The following is a 19,151-nucleotide window of genomic DNA, read 5'->3' as shown; positions in this document are numbered from 1 at the left end:
AGCATCGTTGGTCAAAATCATATTTTTCACACTATCTTTCCAATTATGTGCTTGGCCATGAAGACATTTCTAAAATAACTAATTATGAGAAAGATGTCTGAAAATTAGCTTTATACAGGTGTGTCAGGTACAGATTTTAGTACACTGCAATAATGTGTAAACTGTGATACTTGATATCTATTGTATTTACAACAAATGTCTCGTCCCCATTGATGTAATCAACACACAGGTTAAAGACTGGCAGGCAAAGTATACTGTTTTCTACTCTGAATCACACGATGCTATTGCCACATGCAGCAAAGGAAATATTATAAGTTATGTGCTCTGGAAAATAGATGATCAGCACTATGCCATTCAAAGACAATTAGAGAAACATGAATGATGAAAGGAAATGGTAAATTCTGAAAAGTCCAGCTACACAACGGACAAAAGCTACAAGAAGAAACATAGGTGAGTTGTATATACCTCGATCAAAATGATAAAGTGATTGACATTCAAGCATGGGAGGGGGCAATTTTGTCAGTTCACATTTGTCATTGTACACATAATATGACTGCTGCAGAACAGCTGGACATATCTGTTCTGGTTTCATCCATATTGTGTCTGTTATCATGCAGCACTAGTTTTTTAGCAGGGTGGCAATAGTTTAATCACTTTCTAGTACACTTTCGCAACTTGTTTAGGACATTCTGTAACAAAAAGTAAACAAGTTGCATAAAGAAACAATGCAACAATGAAAATGAATCTTAACTGTCATGTTATTGGCCACAAGTGTCATCAGCATCTAACTTTGGCAACTAATACATGAGGTAGCAGAATGATATGACAATGGTGAACAGAATAGAGGCATGAACAAACTCTGTCTCTGGTTGGCTGTTGCTATGGCAACTGTCCTGTAAACAACTATCTGTCAATCACTTTGTTGTTCTGATTCGGATGTAGTGACTTAGGAAGACATTCCTATGGTCTGAGACTTCATTAAACTATTGATAAAACTTCAAAACACCACTTCCCACAAATATACCTTTTTGTCACAAAAGGAACATTTTCAAGTGAACTATTTGAGACAAAGAACCAAAATTTTCAGTATTCGTCCAGTTTACTAATTTGCAAATTTTATTATAGTCCTTTTATAATATGTCAAAAAATATATCAGTCCCATAGAAGTCAGTGGAAGTATTCCTCTAATATTTGCAGATTGTTGTTGTTGTGGTCTTCAGTCCTGAGACTGGTTTGATGCAGCTCTCCATGCTACTCTATCCTGTGCAAGCTTCTTCATCTCCCAGTACCTACTGCAACCTACATCCTTCTGAATCTGCTTAGTGAATATGAAAACAAAAACAAAAAGAAAATCTTCAGAATAATTGCCGACATGTTTAAATTCATTTGGCAAAATATGTCTAGGAAAATTGCCTTTATGGTACATGTAGTGTACGAGAAAATGTTCCTTAAATTTAAAACAACACATACACAGGAGGGTCCAGACCCCCTGAAATGGTTTCTTACGATAATGTGTGGCAGTGAGAGGGTAGTGGGCAGAGCACTATTATTGATTTTGTAATGAATGGACACTGACTTTGAACTCATATTCTGGTTATATCGCATGATGAAGAGCAACGTGTTGTACCTCACCAGAATCTTCGAAAGTCTTACTTTTATTTAGTGTATGAATATTACACTTTAGCTGAAAGGGGGGCTATATGCGCAGTAATATTTATGAGAAAGCATATGTCTTTAAGCATTTTTTGGTAAATGTCAATTTTGAAGGATTGGAAAAGTCAGTCCCTCATTAGCAGAAACATTTCCTTTCCACAATTTACAGATACAACATTGTTACATTTTCAGGCAGATTTTTGTTATTTTCTGATTAATGATTTAATCATTATAATGCCAAGCATAAGATGCTGAAATTGAACTTACTGTTGTAACTATTGGGCAGAGAAAACATGGACGTAAAATTGAAACTTTTGCTGGTCACATTGCATATCATTATTAATGAATAATCCCTATGTCTGTCAGTTAAGAGTTTGTAAAGTAACTGCATAAGCAGCTGCAATACATGCGAGGCTCTGGTAGAGCATAGTTGTCATATCAGTGCGCTACCACTGTTGTAATGCACGATAAGCACATTTTCACCAGCAAAGAATGTGAACTTCGTAGTCGCATTTCCACACAGCATTGCCGCATTCAGTTGTTGTGAGCAGAGGACAATAATATGTTAAACAGCAAGTGAATGCTCGATATACAACCAGCTCTCAATATCAAATGTAATGTACATTTTAACAGTAAATGAAAAATCTATCAGATGGAATACATTTTGCAAGAAAGAATGATGAATAAAGGGCAACCTATCTTAATCACTTTCACTGCTGCTGATGCCTTGCTGCTGCTATTACAGTCGTCTACTTGGCACAGCAGCGGTACTTTAGCTATTTCAAGACAGTGGGCTCTTTGTGCGCAACTGTTGCGAAGTTTGTGTACACAACTCACTGAATTCCTCCAGACACTCTGGGGAACACTCTCCAAAACAAAGAAACTGTGAAGTATCAGTTATCTTAAAATTCTTGTCCTCCTTTCCTACCGTGATCCTGTCAAATATCCAAGTAAATTCAATGGTGCCAAATTTTCAGTGTGCCATTGGCAATCACGGATGTTTAATTTTCTTGACCACTGAGCACAATACATATTCCAAAACTATTCTTGTGAGCTGAAGTGCAGTCATGCATGTTCCAGTAGGACAGCTTTAGTAAATTCCTCTTATGATGTGGCATTACACGGAAGCTCTGCATTATTGCTTTCCATTCATTCAATGATGGAATCCTTTGTGGTACTGGATTTATCATCATGTGATATGGAGCTTAATTTAAAACAACTTCAGATCTTGTTTGACAATTTTTTCAAATGCTCCCAATCCACTCTTTGTAGTGTCTGGAATTCATCTCAAAAGATACTCTGCACCTCCTTTATGCCCAAAAAAACACAATCCAACATTTTGGTCAAATCTATCTTCATTCCCAATGTGGCACACCATAATCCTTTTTCTACAACTCCAGAACTGGAAAGTGTTCTGAATTCCTCCTTTGCAGTCATTCCACTCTTTCAGACTTCCTCTGTGATTATACTATATGTCTTCCGATACATAAGGTATCTTTGTTCCTGCCATCCAAATTTTCTGGGATGATTTACACCACACCAACTCCCATCAGTGTAATAAATAGTCCATCCAGTGTTTCACACGTGTCTTATTTCCCACAAGAATTCTTCTCTTTGCCCTGCTACACTGTTATTTTCCATCAGCGAAGGTATTTTGTTGAACTACTTGTATCTGAAGAACAATTTTAGATTAGCATGTTAAAGGGTTGTCTCACTCATTTCATGAAAACCTTCCACTTCAGTTTTCAACTTTTCCAATACAGCTGCTAATGTTGTAAATTATTTCTCCACATATAAGTTGTGGATTTTCCTTCTTATGACTCCTTCTGCAAACTTTCCAATGCAAACTTCTGTTGCCTGCCAGAACTCCTTTTTGATGATATAGGACACGCAGTTTCCCCCTATTATCTCTAAATTCACTTCATCCACTTTTTCCCCCCTACAAAATATGGCAGTATACACGTGACATGTGATGCATTACAACAGTGAAAGGAACCTGTGACCACTGGAGACAGTGCTACAGGTTCCTCTTTTTTTAAAAAAAACCACACACACACACACACACACACACACACACACACACACACACACACGCGTAAATCACCTGATGGTGGTTTAAACCTTTGAAATCTGTTATGGAGACAAATAACGTGACTGACAACAATAGACTTGTTGTTTCATTTAATGTCAATAACAGTTATGGTAAAGCTTAACCTATAGTGTTCGCATTTAAAGTCGTCTACTTTCATCGCATTTGAAGTCATGTACTTTCACTAACACCACGACATTCACAAGTTCTCCACACTGGCAGTGACATGGAACTGCCCATGCCTTGTTCTTTTTATGCTTCTATGTAAGTATGCACACAGATCACCATAAACTTTCCACAACTATGTAAAAGATGCACGTTTTCACACGAGTGCAAGGCAACTAATTATGTTACAATGATTGTCTCACACAAGTACACAACAACGAATGGGACCAAGATTGTTCCCCTTCTGATGAGAAGCCCCAATGTAAACACTGCAACAATGAACGAAGAATTGAAAATACTGTTCTGAGGACTGGCAACATAACACAAGCAAGTGTGCAGTGCATAAAGACGAATCGGCAAATAAATTAAAGATGCGATACTAGCACTTTATGTACATTTATAGGCATAAAAATATAACAGCTGTGAAAGGCAACAACAGAGCTTGCATTTACACTTTGTGTTTTGTAGCAGCCCTTTTTCTGTTTTCACTTTTTCGCCTAATAGGTGCAGGTTTGATTTTATTTTTTACACATTGACTGTCATTGGGTTTTACTTTTATTTAATATTGTACCGGCTAAGTATCAATTTGATTACTTTTAAAACCCAATGTTAAGCGTGGGTCACTACACGTATTGTCTTCCCAACTCTGAGAGAAAAGAATCTTTAGTAGCTTTACTACCAATGTTTACAGACGGGAATACTTTAACCTTTCGTTCAATTGCTTTAGTTACGAATCGCTAGTTTGTTCTTGGTATAGATCACGTAACCTTAACGTTTATTAATGTAAGTTAAATTAATGTTCAAGACTTGTATTATGTTTCAAATTAACAATGTCAGTTTATTGACAAGAATTATTAATAAATAGGTTTACTTATACGATCTCATTCAAAGAAGTTCTTTAATTAGATGTCTAAGTAGGATTCCCGCTAGCAACAGAGATGTTAGATAATATCCTGTCACTTTTGGTAAATAAGTTATTTCTATTTAATATCCGCAAACTGTCATTAACTACGATCACTAGTCACGTAAAGTTAAAGTTTCCCACTATCACAATTCAAAGTCCGAATCCAGTTAAAATTCTCAATTCAGTAAAGTGTCTAAATATTCACACAAATTGACATTAAAGCCAAAGAGGTTACTATTCACCTTCCCGTTTATCTAATCTGATAAATGTCTAAATTAAAATCTTGAATTGACAATCCTCAAAAACAATCTCGTCACGATCTATTCTTGATACCCAGATCCCCATTTAATTAAGTCCCAATTGTTGTTCTCTAAAGCTGTATGTCCTAAATAACTTCGGAACTAGCGAACTAGAACAGACTAGAGACTGGAGTATCATAATTACAATGTATGGCTATTTATACTTTAATAAACACTATCTTTGGTGTCTCAGGCCTACTTTCTATGACTATAATATTTATTTTCTTACGTATTGGAATAACTAATATTTTAATACTTTCTACTGTTTTTCCCCCTTCCCATGTTTCTAAAATTTATAATTAAATCTTCCTTTTCTTTTCTTTTGATTTCTATACTAGATATTTCCCTCTATTTGTTTTTTATTTATTTTTCGTAATTACTACTTGTGAAGGGACTTAGGTCATTTTGTGAATTGATATTTTAAGGACATGGGAGCTAATTTGGGAGCTATTTTTGTTTTTTCAACACCGAAGCGCTGTAGGTGTTACAGTTTGCTCATATGCATCACCATTTGGCAAACTGCGGTACTTTACAGTGAGTAGAGAATGATTGTATCTTTAAACTACACACCGGAAATTTTTCTCTCCTAATTACGGTTTGATTTCTATGAGTCCTTAAAGTTGACACTCACCAAAAATGCATGAAAAAGCACATCGTCTCTTAAATATTACTGCATATATTGTCCCCTTTTCAACTAAAGTGTCATATTCATACACAGAATAAAAGTAAACATTTTTATGAGTCCAGCAAGATACGACACACTGATGTTCATCATGTGATGTAATCAGAATATGAGCTCAAAGTCAGATGTCAGTCATTATGAAATGGATAGTAGACATAAACACTGGAGGTCCCAGGCTAAGCCCCGTAAAGGGGCAGGAATTTTTCTTCCTTTTGATTCCTCCAGGACAGTGTCAGGTCCACATAGCCTGCTGTCACGTACGTATTAAGGATCTTTCCTGAGGCGAAAAAAGTTGAAATGCATTTTTTTTAACAGAAAAAAACTATAGTTAATCAATGTCATAATACAAAATACACCAACAGGAAGTGAGCCCACAGTAAGGTGCAAACAGTGTTTTGCAGGAGAAGTACTGCAATTTCAACTTTTACGGTACACTTTCCACAGCTGCAAGGATTGAATTACCTGTGGAGCCAGACCCTGAACCTGTAGACGACTTCCGCAGCCTTTTCCGCTTGGCTGCAATTGATAAAGGCGAAGGGCTGCGGCGACTTGCACTGTCCCAGGCAGAATCTCCGGGTGCCAACAACTCTGCACGGTCAGATGAGCCACTTGCCTGCTTGGTCAAGCCTGGATCCGAGTTCTCTGCCAAGCCTTTGACTTTCAATAGTTCTGCAGTCTGTTTAATCAAGAATATCATTATTAATTACTGTTCCTTTGGGCTTGAGGGCAGAAGCAGAAAATAGCCAAAGAGGAAACTGTGTGTTAAACAGATGTGGAAAATCACTTTGTAACAGACAAAAGATTCCTTGAAAAGTAATAGAAACAAATTTTTTGTGTGCCGAAGTGATAAGGAATACCACTCAATCCATGATGAGAAGATTGCAGCACCGCATTGATACCAATGGTCATCACTTCGAACACCTTCTGTAAACAGACTTTCATGCCACCTTTTTGACGTTCGTTCACCTTCAAAGACCTTACTGTTACACATCATTGGCTTCGTCTCAATAGCTGCTATCAGAAAATTAGTACCAAACTAAAGAATTCTACATATATATATATATATATATATATTGTGTGGATGGATATGTGTGTGTGTGCGCGAGTGTATGCCCGTCCTTTTTTCCCCCTAAGGTAAGTCTTTCCGCTCCCGGGATTGGAATGACTCCTTACCCTCTCCCTTAAAACCCACATCCTTTCGTCTTTCCCTCTCCTTCCCTCTTTCCTGACGAGGCAACAGTTTGTTGCGAAAGCTTGAATTTTGTGTGTGTGTTTGTGTGTCTATCGACCTGCCAGCGCTTTCGTTCGGTAAGTCACATCACCTTTGTTTTTAGATATATTTTTCCCACGTGGATGTTTCTCTCTCTCTCTCTCTCTCTCTCTATATATATATATATATATATATATATATATATATATATATATATATATATAAACAAAGATGATGTGACTTACCAAATGAAAGTGCTGGCAGGTCGACAGACACACAAACATACACACAAAATTCAAGCTTTCGCAACAAACTGTTGCCTCATCAGGAAAGAGGGAAGGAGAGGGAAAGACGAAAGGATGTGGGTTTTAGGGGAGAGGGTAAGGAGTCATTCCAATCCCGGGAGCGGAAAGACTTACCTTAGGGGGAAAAAAGGACGGTTATACACTCACACACACACACATATATCCATCCACACATATACAGACACAAGCAGACATCTCACAAGCAGACATCTCACAAGCAGACATCTCACAAGCAGACATCTCACAAGCAGACATAATTCTGCTTGTGAGATGTCTGCTTGTGTCTGTAAATGTGTGGATGGATAAGTGTGTGTGTGCGAGTGTATACCCGTCCTTTTTTCCTCCTTTTATCCCCCTAAGGTAAGTCTTTCCGCTCCCGGGATTGGAATAACTCCTTACCCTCTCCCCTAAAACCCACATCCTTTCGTCTTTCCCTCTCCTTCCCTCTTTCCTGATGAGGCAACAGTTTGTTGCGAAAGCTTGAATTTTGTGTGTGTGTTCGTGTTTGTTTGTGTGTCTATCGACCTGCCAGCACTTTCGTTCGTTAAGTCACATCATCTTTGTTTTTAGATATATTTTTCCCACGTGGAATGTTTCCCTCTATTATATATATATATATATATATATATATATATATATATATATATATATATATATATATATATATATATAAAGAAAGATGATGAGACTTACCAAACGAAAGTGCTGGCAGGTCGATAGACACACAAACAAACACAAATATACACACAAAATTCAAGCTTTCGCAACAAACTGTTGCCTCATCAGGAAAGAGGGAAGGAGAGGGAAAGACGAAAGGATGTGGGTTTTAAGGGAGAGGGTAAGGAGTCATTCCAATCCCGGGAGCGGAAAGACTTACCTTAGGGGGAAAAAAGGACAGGTATACACTCGCACACACACACATATCCATCCACACATACAGACACAAGCAGACATATTTAAAGACCATATTTAAATATGTCTGCTTGTGTCTGTATGTGTGGATGGATATGTGTGTGTGTGCGAGTGTATACCTGTCCTTTTTTCCCCCTAAGGTAAGTCTTTCCGCTCCCGGGATTGGAATGACTCCTTACCCTCTCCCTTAAAACCCACATCCTTTCGTCTTTCCCTCTCCTTCCCTCTTTCCTGATGAGGCAACAGTTTGTTGCGAAAGCTTGAATTTTGTGTGTATATTTGTGTTTGTTTGTGTGTCTATCGACCTGCCAGCGCTTTTGTTTGGTAAGTCTCATCATCTTTCTTTTTAGATATATTTTTTCCACGTGGAATGTTTCCCTCTGTTATATATATATATATATATATATATATATATATATATATATATATATATATATACAAAATGATGTGACTTACCAAACGAAAGTGCTGGCAGGTCGATACACACACAAACAAACACAAACATACACACAAAATTCTAGCTTTCGCAACCAATGGTTGCTTCATCAGGAAAGAGGGATGGAGAGGGAAAGACGAAAGGATGTGGGTTTTAAGGGAGAGGGTAAGGAGTCATTACAATCCCGGGAGTGGAAAGACTTACCTTGGGGGGAAAAAGGACAGGTATACACTCGCGCGCGCACACACACACACACACACACACACACACACACACACACACACACACATATCCATCCGCACATACACAGACACAAGCAGACATTTGTAAAGGCAAAGAGTTTGGGCAGAGAGGTCAGTTCAGGCAGAAGTAGAGGCAAAGATGTTGTTGAAAGACAGGTGAGGTATGAGCGGTGGCAAATTGAAATTAGCGGAGATTGAGGCCTGGCCGATAATGAGAAGACCTCTCTTGAAGAGCAAGTTCCCATCTCCGGAGTTCTGACAGGTTGGTGTTAGTGGGAAGTATCCAGATAACCCGGACAGTGTAACACTGTGCCAAGATGTGCTGGCCGTGCACCAAGGCATGTTTAGGCATATGGTGATCCTCATTACCAACAAACACTGTCTGCCTGTGTCCATTCATGCGAATGGACAGTTTCTTGCTGGTCATTCCCACATAGAGAGCTTCACAGTGTAGGCAGGTCAGTTGGTAAATCACGTGGGTGCTTTCACACGTGGCTCTGCCTTTGATCGTGTACACCTTCCGGGTTACAGGACTGGAGTAGGTGGTGGTGGGAGGGTGCATGGGACAGGTCTTACACCGGGGGCGGTTACAAGGGTAGGAGCTAGAGGGTAGGGAAGGTGGTTTGGGGATTTCATCGGGATGAACTAAGAGGTTACGAAGGTTAGGTGGACGGCGGAAAGACACTCTTGGTGGATGGGGAGGATTTCATGAAGGATGAATCTCATTTCAGGGCAGGATTTGAGGAAGCCGTATCCCTGCTGGAGAGCCACATTCAGAGTCTGATCCAGTCCCGGAAAGTATCCTGTCACAAGTGTGGCACTTTTGGGGTTCTTCTGTGGGAGGTTCTGGATTTGAGGAGATGAGGAAGTGGCTCTGGTTATTTGCTTCTGTACCAGGTCAGGAGCGTAGTTGCGAGGTGCGAAAGCTGTTTTCAGGTTGTTGGTGTAATGGTTCAGGGATTCCGGACTGGAGCAGATTCGTTTGCCATGAAGACCTAGGCTGTAGGGAAGGGCCGTTTGATGTGGAATGGGTGGCAGCTGTCATAATGGAGGTACAAACCTTACAGGAATTTCTAACTTCCAGCCTTGCCTCTCAATCCTTCTTAAAAAACCTCAATCCTACTCCCAACATCACGACTGCTGAAGCCCAGGCTATCCGTGATCTGAAGGCTGACCGATCCATCGTCATTCTTCCGGCAGACAAGGGTTCGACGACCGTGGTACTTGATCGTCGGGAGTATGTGGCTGAGGGACTGCGTCAGCTTTCAGACAACACTACATACAAAATTTGCCAAGGTAATCCCATTCCTGATGTCCAGGCAGAGCTTCAAGGAATCCTCAGAACCTTAGGCCCCCTACAAAACCTTTCACCTGACTCCATCCACCTTCTGACCCCACCAACACCCCGCACCCCTACCTTCTACCTTCTTCCTAAAATTCACAAACCCAATCATACCGGCCGTCCCATTGTAACTGGCTACCAAGCCCCCACAGAACGTATCTCTGCCTACGTAGATCAACACCTTCAACCCATCACATGCAGTCTCCCATCCTTCATCAAAGACACCAACCACTTTCTCGAACGCCTGGAATCTCTACCGAGTCTGTTACCCCCGGAAACCATCCTTGTAACCATTGATGCCACTTCCTTATACACAAATATTCGGCACGTCCAGGGCCTCGCTGCGATGAACCACTTCCTTTCACGCCGATCACCTGCCACCCTACCAAAAACCTCTTTCCTCATTACCTTAGCCTGCTTCATCCTGACCCACAACTTCTTCACTTTCGAAGGCCAGACATACCAACAATTAAAGGGAACAGCCATGGGCACCAGGATGGCCCTCTCGTACGCCAACCTATTCATGGGTCGCTTAGAGGAAGAATGACGATGGATCGGTCAGCCTTCAGATCACGGATAGCCTGGGCTTCAGCAGTGGTGATGTTGGGAGTAGGATTGAGGTTTTTTAAGAAGGATTGAGAGGCAAGGCTGGAAGTTAGAAATTCCTGGAAGGTTTGTACCTCCATTATGACAGCTGCCACCCATTCCACATCAAACGGTCCCTTCCCTACAGCCTAGGTCTTCGTGGCAAACGAATCTGCTCCAGTCCGGAATCCCTGAACCATTACACCAACAACCTGACAACAGCTTTCGCATCCCGCAACTACCCTCCCGACCTGGTACAGAAGCAAATAACCAGAGCGACTTCCTCATCTCCTCAAACCCAGAACCTCCCACAGAAGAACCCCAAAAGTGCCCCACTTGTGACATGATACTTTCCGGGACTGGATCAGACTCTGAATGTGGCTCTCCAGCAGGGATACGACTTCCTCAAATCCTGCCCTGAAATGAGATCCATCCTTCATGAAATCCTCCCCATCCACCAAGAGTGTCTTTCCACTGTCCACCTAACCTTCGTAACCTCTTAGTTCATCCCGATGAAATCCCCAAACCACCTTCCCTACGCTCTGGCTCCTACCCTTGTAACCGCCCCCGGTGTAAGACCTGTCCCATGCACCCTCCCACCACCACCTACTCCAGTCCTGTAACCCGGAAGGTGTACATGATCAAAGGCAGAGCCACGTGTGAAAGCACCCACGTGATTTACCAACTGACCTGCCTACACTGTGAAGCTCTCTCTGTGGGAATGACCAGCAAGAAACTGTCCATTCGCATGAATGGACACAGGCAGACAGTGTTTGTTGGTAATTAGGATCACCCTATGGCTAAACATGCCTTGGTGCACGGCTAGCACATCTTGGCACAGTGTTACACCGTCCGGGTTATCTGGATACTTCCCACTAACACCAACCTGTCAGAACTCCGGAGATGGGAACTTGCCCTTCAGTATATCCTCTCTTCTCGTTATCCGCCAGGCCTCAATCTCCGCTAATTTCAAATTGCCGCCGCTCATACCTCACCTGTCTTTCAACAACATCTCTGCCTCTACTTCCGCCTGAACTGACATCTCTGCCCAAACTCTTTGCCTTTACAAATGTCTGCTTGTGTCTGTGTATGTGCGGATGGATATGTGTGTGTGTGTGTGTGTGTGTGTGTGTGTGTGTGTGTGTGTGTGTGTGTGTGTGTGTGTGTGAGCGCGCGCGCGCGCACGCACGAGTCTATACCTGTCCTTTTCCCCCCTAAGGTAAGTCTTTCCGCTCCCGGGATTGGAATGACTCCTTACCCTCTCCCTTAAAACCCACATCCTTTCGTCTTTCCCTCTCCTTCCCCTCTTTCCTGATGAGGCAACAGTTTTTTGCGAAAGCTTGAATTTTGTGTGTTTGTTTGTGTTAGTTTGTGTGTCTATCGACCTGCCAGCGCTTCGTTTGGTAATTCACATCATCTTTGTTTTTATATATATACGTGATCCCACCTAGCAACAAAAGACCAATGTCATATTATGGCCCCATAACTTCCCATTGAATCGCAAAGTTGAAGTTTATACTGATGTTTCATATCATAAAGGTCTCGTAAGTGCGTATTTTTCAGATTTTTATCGGGTCACTTAACAAAGATACTGCAGACCAAAGAATGAAAAAAATCATTTTGAAAATACTTTTTTTAAACTGTAAGCTTCTCACCATTGATACTGTATAAAAAGCAACTACACTGTGTAGTATAATAGCACAAGAAATATTAAGGTGCAGAAATTACTCCTCCTTTGGAAAAACACTGCTCAAAAATTGAGTTTTGTTTTTCAATTTGTGGCCAATAACTTTTGAGCCATTAAAAACATATTAAGGAATACATTCAGCTAGGTGATCATGGTTTTAATTTGTAGTCCAGTGTTCGCTGAACTAAATGCTTCTTATTTAAATGGTCTGGGACAACTTGTTACTAAATACTTTAAAAAAGTGCTAATGCTTGTAAATGCAAAAAAAAAAAAAAAAAAAAAAAAACTGCTTGTGGCCCGAAACGAAAATAGCTGCTGTTTCAAAATGAGAAACAATATACTTTTTGAGTCCATTAAACATTAGGGAATTCAGCCAACAAATATCAAACTGGTAAGGCATATAGGAAAAATGGGCATAATTCTGAAGGAAACATGGCATTTAACAGCTGGCTGCATGAAGGCTAGACCTCTAGATAAATTGGACAGACCGGCACATTCCTCTGCTCTTTGTATTTAGCACCAGTAATAAAATATACGGAAAAGTTCAAACAGACCTTTGATGAAAAACGTGCAGTGTACCATGCAGAGAACAAGTTTCTAGTATGAAGCAGCTTTATGAACAACATAGACATCAAGCTTTCCAAATGGTAACCACCACAAGAATTAATTCAACATATATCCATCTGGTGAAACTTTGAAGACGCTCAACATACTATGAACAAGTGTTACACCAAAAAAGATTATCTTTTCAATGTGGGGGTTTCAAGACGACAACATTTTTGTGGTCAAGTGCAGTATGTGGCAAACACATTAGATCATTCTAACATTCCTTGTAAGTCCACCCTCAGCTACCTATGTTTAGGAAACAACGGAGCTTTTGACATTACCCGATATTGGGCCAAAAACTTTTTAAGAGACAACAATGATCAGAAAACATGGCTGCAAATCTGGCTGGACACAAAAAAGTAACAATATGTTAATAAATGTGAATATATCTTTCATATCTTTCCCTGTAGCATCAGGTAATTCAGTAATATTAAATTTAAGTCTTCTGTAGCTGTAAAGCAATGAACCATATTCTCTTTTGTTTGGTTTCTGTCAGACTGGCACACACTGAATCCAAAGCCCCAAAAATGAGTACTACGCATACTCAAACGGCTTTATACAAGGTGGTCCATTGATAGTGACTGGGCCAAATATCTCACGAAATAAGCATCAAACAAAAAAAAACTACAAAGAACGAAACTCGTCTAGCTTGAAGGGGGAAACCAGATGGCGCTATGGTTGGCCCACTAGACGGCGCTGCCATAGGTCAAATGGATATCAACTGATTTTTTTAAAAATAGGAACTCCCATTTTTTATTACATATTCATGTAGTACGTGTCACAAACGTATAAGTACGTGGTATCGGGTAACATTCCACCAGTGTGGACAGTATTTGCTTCGTGATACATTACACGTGTTAAAATGAACCGTTACCAATTGCAGAAACGGTCGATATCGTGTTGATGTATGGCTATTGTGATCAAAATGCCCAACAGGCGTGTGCTATGTATGCTGCTCGGTATCCTGGATGACATCATCCAAGTGTCCAGACCGTTCGCCAGATAGTTACGTTATTTAAGATATCAGGAAGTGTTCAGCCACATGTAAAACGTCAACCACGACCTGCAACAAATGATGATGCCCAAGTAGGTGTTTTAGCTGCTGTTGCGGCTAATCTGCACATCAGTAGCAGACAAACTGCGAGATAATTGGGAATCTCAGAAACGTCAGTGTTGAGAATGCTACATCAGCATCGATTGCACCTGTACCATATTTCTATGCACCAGGAATTGCATGGTGACGACTTTGAATGTTGTGTACTGTTCTGCCACTGGGCACAAGAGAAATTACGGGATGATGACAGATTTTTTTGCACGCGTTCTATTTAGCGACGAAGCGTCATTCACCAACAGTGGTAACGTAAACCAGCATAATATGCACTATTGGGCAACGGAAAATCCAAGATGGCTGCAACAAGTGGAACATAATCGACCTTGGCAGGATAATGTATGGTGCGGCATTATGGGAGGAAGGATAATTGGCCCCCATTTTATCGATGGCAATCTAAATGGTGCAATGTATGCTAATTTCCTACATAATGTTCTACCGATGTTACTACAATATGTTTCACTGCATGACAGAATGGCGATGTACTTCCAACATGATGGATGTCCGGCACATAGCTCGCGTGCGGTTGAAGCGGTATTGAATAGCATATTTCATGACAGGTGGATTGGTCGTCGAAGCACCATACCGTGGCCCGCACATTCAACGCATCTGACGTCCCCGGATTTCTTTCAGTGGGGAAAGTTGAAGGATATTTGCTATCGTGATCCACCGACTGCCTGACAACGTGCGTCAGCGCATTGCCAATACATGTGCGAACATTATGGAAGGCGAACTACTCGCTGTTGAGAGGAATGTCGTTACACATATTGCCAAATGCATTGAGGTTGACAGACATCATTTTGAGCATTTATTGCATTAATGTGGTATTTACAGGTAATCACACTGTAACAGCATGCATTTTCAGAAATGATAAGTTCACAAAGGTACATGTATCACATTGGAACAACCAAAATAAAATGTTCAAATGTACCTATGTTCTGTATTTTAATTTAAAAAAAACCTACCTGTTATCAACTGTTCATCTAAAATCGAGAGCCATATGTTTGTGACTATTACAGCGCCATCTATCACAAAGCGAAAAAAGTGTTACAACTAAAACATTCATATTTCATTACGTACTACACGAATATGTAATAAAAAATGGGGGTTCCTATTTTAAAAAAACGCAGTTGATATCCGTTTGACATATGGCTGTGCCATCTAGCGGGCCAACCACAGCGCCATTTGGTTCCCCCTTCAAGCTAGACAAGTTTCGTTCTTTGTAGTTTTTTCGTTTGATGCTTATTTCGTGAGATATTTGGCCCGGTCACGATCAATGGACCACCCTGTATATTTTGGGCTCTGCTGTGGCACCTGCAGGCTGGCAGTGTGCATTATTGAGCAGCATAGCATACAAGCACCAAATATCGTGGTTCGTGGCATCACTGAATACGACATCCAATCTAGTGTCCTACAAAATGATAAAGATCTGAACACCAAACACTACATCAGATATATTTTAGAACCCAACACACTGCAGGATGACACCCCATCCTTGTCTCCAAGAATATGCAAGCGTTCTTTGGAATGGTGCGTGGCTATGCTTTCCTAGGCTTTACATTCAAGTGATTTTTGCCCAGCAGACAATGTGGAATATGGTTGGTTCCTAAGTTGATCATGATGCTACTCCAGCAGCCCTTGTTGCTTTGTAGACACACATACAGTATGTGTCAACTATGTGGACAGAGATTTCCCAGAAACATTTCCATGTCTTCTTGATTCCACAGAACAAGTTTAGCTGCTCTGGATCACATGGAGGCTTCACATCCTTACTGTATTCTCAAAGTAATCTGATCTTGTGTCTCATGAACCTAACCTGAAGCATATGAATCATTTCATTCACATGTGTCCTCCTTGGAGTTTCACTTGTAATAACTATTTCCTTCTCAGAGCTACACTTGTAATAACTGTTAGTTAATGACTGATTGATTGAATGATGGGGATATGGGACTAAATAGTGAAGTTATCAGTCTTGTGATTCAAAAGTTACATCCCTAAGACAGAGGTGTCCACTAAAAGTGGACAGATCCAGTCAGAGGGATCAAATCATAAAGTGAGGAAGCTAAAAACACACACAGAAGAAGGCATAAAAGGATAGGTCAAATTTAAAAACTGAAAAAACCAAGGCATAAAAGAGTTGTCTTTGCACGGGGGAGTGGATATGGGTTCCAGACACCAAACAGGAAAGCAAAACCTTACAACTAAAAATAAAAACCACATTCATGAAGGAAACTGAGGACCAGTTCAACCATCTGTGGATAATCTGCTAATATTAAAGACAAAGAATCTGGAAGGTATAATTAGTTTGAAGGGCCAAAAGAAGGAGACATTCACCAATATATGGTACACCGTCAGTCTGGCTCCACAACCACATTGTGTGTGTGTGTGTGTGGGGGGGGGGGGGGGGGCTTGTTATGCAAGAGAAAACAAGGGATGAGTTTAATATGACTGATGCGTAGACGGCATAAGACAGTGGATTCTTTCCATGAGGAGTAGAAGGAAGAACTCCAAATTTCAGTAGTCTTCTTTATTGTGTGACGTTTATGACTGTGTGCAGTAGTGCATCAGATCTCATTCCACTTTTGGGCAGAGAGAGATTTGATGTGTATCCACATATCTGCACTTGGAATCATTAAAGGAAGTGTCTGCCTCTCTAGCCAAATGGTCAGCCAGTTCATTCGCTGAGATGCCCACGTGACTTGGGACCCAGAAAAGGACAACTGAGCAGGCGGCATGGCCAAGGGCATAGGGAAGGTCTTGTATAGCCGAGACCAAGGGTGATGAGAGTAGAATCAATCTATACCCTGCCAGCTGTTCATTAAGTCAGTACATATCAAAACAATATGGAGGGAGGCCTGAGTAACATAATGGATGATCCTCTGATGATTCAGCTCTGCTGTGAACCCACAACATGATCCTAGCAGTAAATGACATTCCATGGCAGTAGGAGATGAAAAAGTGTATCCTGCCTTATCTATCAGTTAGAACTATCAGTGCAGAAGATGATAGCACTCTGGAACCCTTCAAGGATGCAACTTACATGACACTGGAATCTTACTGGGGCGATAGAGACCTTAGGATCCTGGAATAGGTCAGTCCTAATCCGTGGTCAAGGCACCATCGAAGGGATGATGCTGGAGGAAATACACAGGGCACTTTCCAGTGAAAGGAGATGGGAGATCCTGAAAGAGGGAAGTGAGATGCATTCCAAGGGCAGGTATCAGGAGAGAGAAATCCCTCATTTGCAAAAAGGATGGGATACACAGGACGGTCAGGGAATCGTTGAATGACCATTGCATAAGAAACCAGGAGTTGGCTCCGTCACATTTGTAGAGTAGTAGTCCACGCTTCTGTGAGGAGACAGTCAACATGACTAGCATAAAAGGCAGTGACAGCCAGACGCATCCCCTAATGATAAACAGGGTCAAATAGTTTCAGAGTGGAAGGAGCTGCTGAGCCATAAATATGACAATGATAATCTAGTCTGAACAAAGCCAGAGCACAGTAAAAATGGAGAAGAATAACACGGACTCCAGCCCAAGACATGTGGCCCAGGAGGCAGAGAGGATTTGGCTTCCGCATGCATGTAGGTTTCAGGTAGCGAATATGGGGAAGCCACGTCAGCTTTTTATAAAATAAGGTTCAAGAAACAGCACTGCGCTACAACATCTAGGCACTGGTTGTGGAAATAAAGTTCCAGACCAGGTGTACTTGGATCAATGGCAAAAAAGCTTAACCTGCATTTTGGAGAGAGAAAACTGGAAGCCATGGGAGAGAGAGCACACAGAGACCTGTCGGAGCAGGCTTTCAGCAGATGCTACCAAGCAGGAGCCGCATCAGATGCAAAAACCGTCAACATACAATGCCGGAAAACCTGAGGCCCAACAAAGCTTACAAGCCCATTGATGGTGATGAGGAAGAATGTGACACTTAATACAGAATCCTGTGGGATACTATTCTCCTAGATCTGAGGGGTGTTGACTGAAGTGCCAAGTCCAACCCGCAAGAGTCAGTGGGATAAAATCTCGTGGATAAAAATCAGAAGGGGGCCGCGAAAGCCGTAATTGAGAATAACTAAAATGTGATGGCACCAAGCCGTGTCGTATGCCTCATATAGATAAAAGAAGACCCCACGATGAGGTGTTGGTGGTCAGTGAAAGCCTGTCGGACTGCTGTTTCCGGTCTGAGTAAGTGGTCAGTTGTAGATTGTCCTTCCCGGAAGCCACATTGATACGGGGACAAAAGGACCTGAGATTCAAGTACCCAACATAATCGGAAGCTAACCATTCTTTCCAGCAGTTTACAAAATGTGTTGTCATGCTAATTGGCCAGTAGCTGTTGAGAGACGTTGGGTTCTTTCCGGGCTTAAGGACAGGGATAACTATGCTGTCTTGCCACTGCGAGGGGAAGGCACCCGTAATTCAAATTTGGTTGAAGATAGTGAGTAGATGTTGCCTCTGGGCAATGTCCAAGTGTTGGATCACCTGGTTGTGGATGAAATCTGGTCTGGGGCTGTGTCATGTGAAGAGATAAGAGACTCCAAGAATTCCCATTCAGTAAAGGGTTCATCATAGGATTCAGCTTGGTGGGAGGTGAAACAAGGGGGGCAGGGGTGTTTCTTCAATTCGTCCTTTCTGTTAGAAAAAGGTAGTAGGATTGGAAGAGAACCCCAATGTGACAGCAAAGCATGTTGCAAGGTGTTCTGCAAGGACCTATGGATCAGCACCAGAGCACCCTGTAGAACTAGACCCTGGAAAGTTGATTGTCGCCGGCTGCCCAGAAGGCTATGGAGATTGAAATGAACCTGTGATGAAGAGGCATACATCCACAGGGAGAAAACACAGCACTCTCTGCATTCCTTTTCACTCTGCTTAGTAAGGTAGTGAGCCTTAGCAGGGAGACACTTAAAAGCAATAACGATGGTCT

At 41.4% G+C, this 19,151-nt stretch overlaps 1 protein-coding gene across 1 annotated transcript in view; it reads right to left on the bottom strand.

Annotated features, from left to right (window-relative positions):
• The window catches only part of LOC126259721 (protein tramtrack, alpha isoform-like), a 332,764-nt gene that overhangs the window by 219,432 nt on the left and 94,181 nt on the right, over positions 1 to 19,151 (bottom strand). The window contains exon 4 of the mRNA XM_049956700.1: positions 6,255 to 6,468. Coding sequence (XP_049812657.1) covers positions 6,255 to 6,468 — 214 coding nt within the window. The remainder of the gene's footprint in view (positions 1 to 6,254; positions 6,469 to 19,151) is intronic.

Source organism: Schistocerca nitens, chromosome 5 (genome assembly GCF_023898315.1).
Source record: "Schistocerca nitens isolate TAMUIC-IGC-003100 chromosome 5, iqSchNite1.1, whole genome shotgun sequence".
NCBI classification, from domain to species: domain Eukaryota; kingdom Metazoa; phylum Arthropoda; class Insecta; order Orthoptera; family Acrididae; genus Schistocerca; species Schistocerca nitens.
The sequence above is the reverse complement of the archived record's forward strand: the minus strand, read 5'-3'. Positions and strand labels throughout refer to the sequence as shown.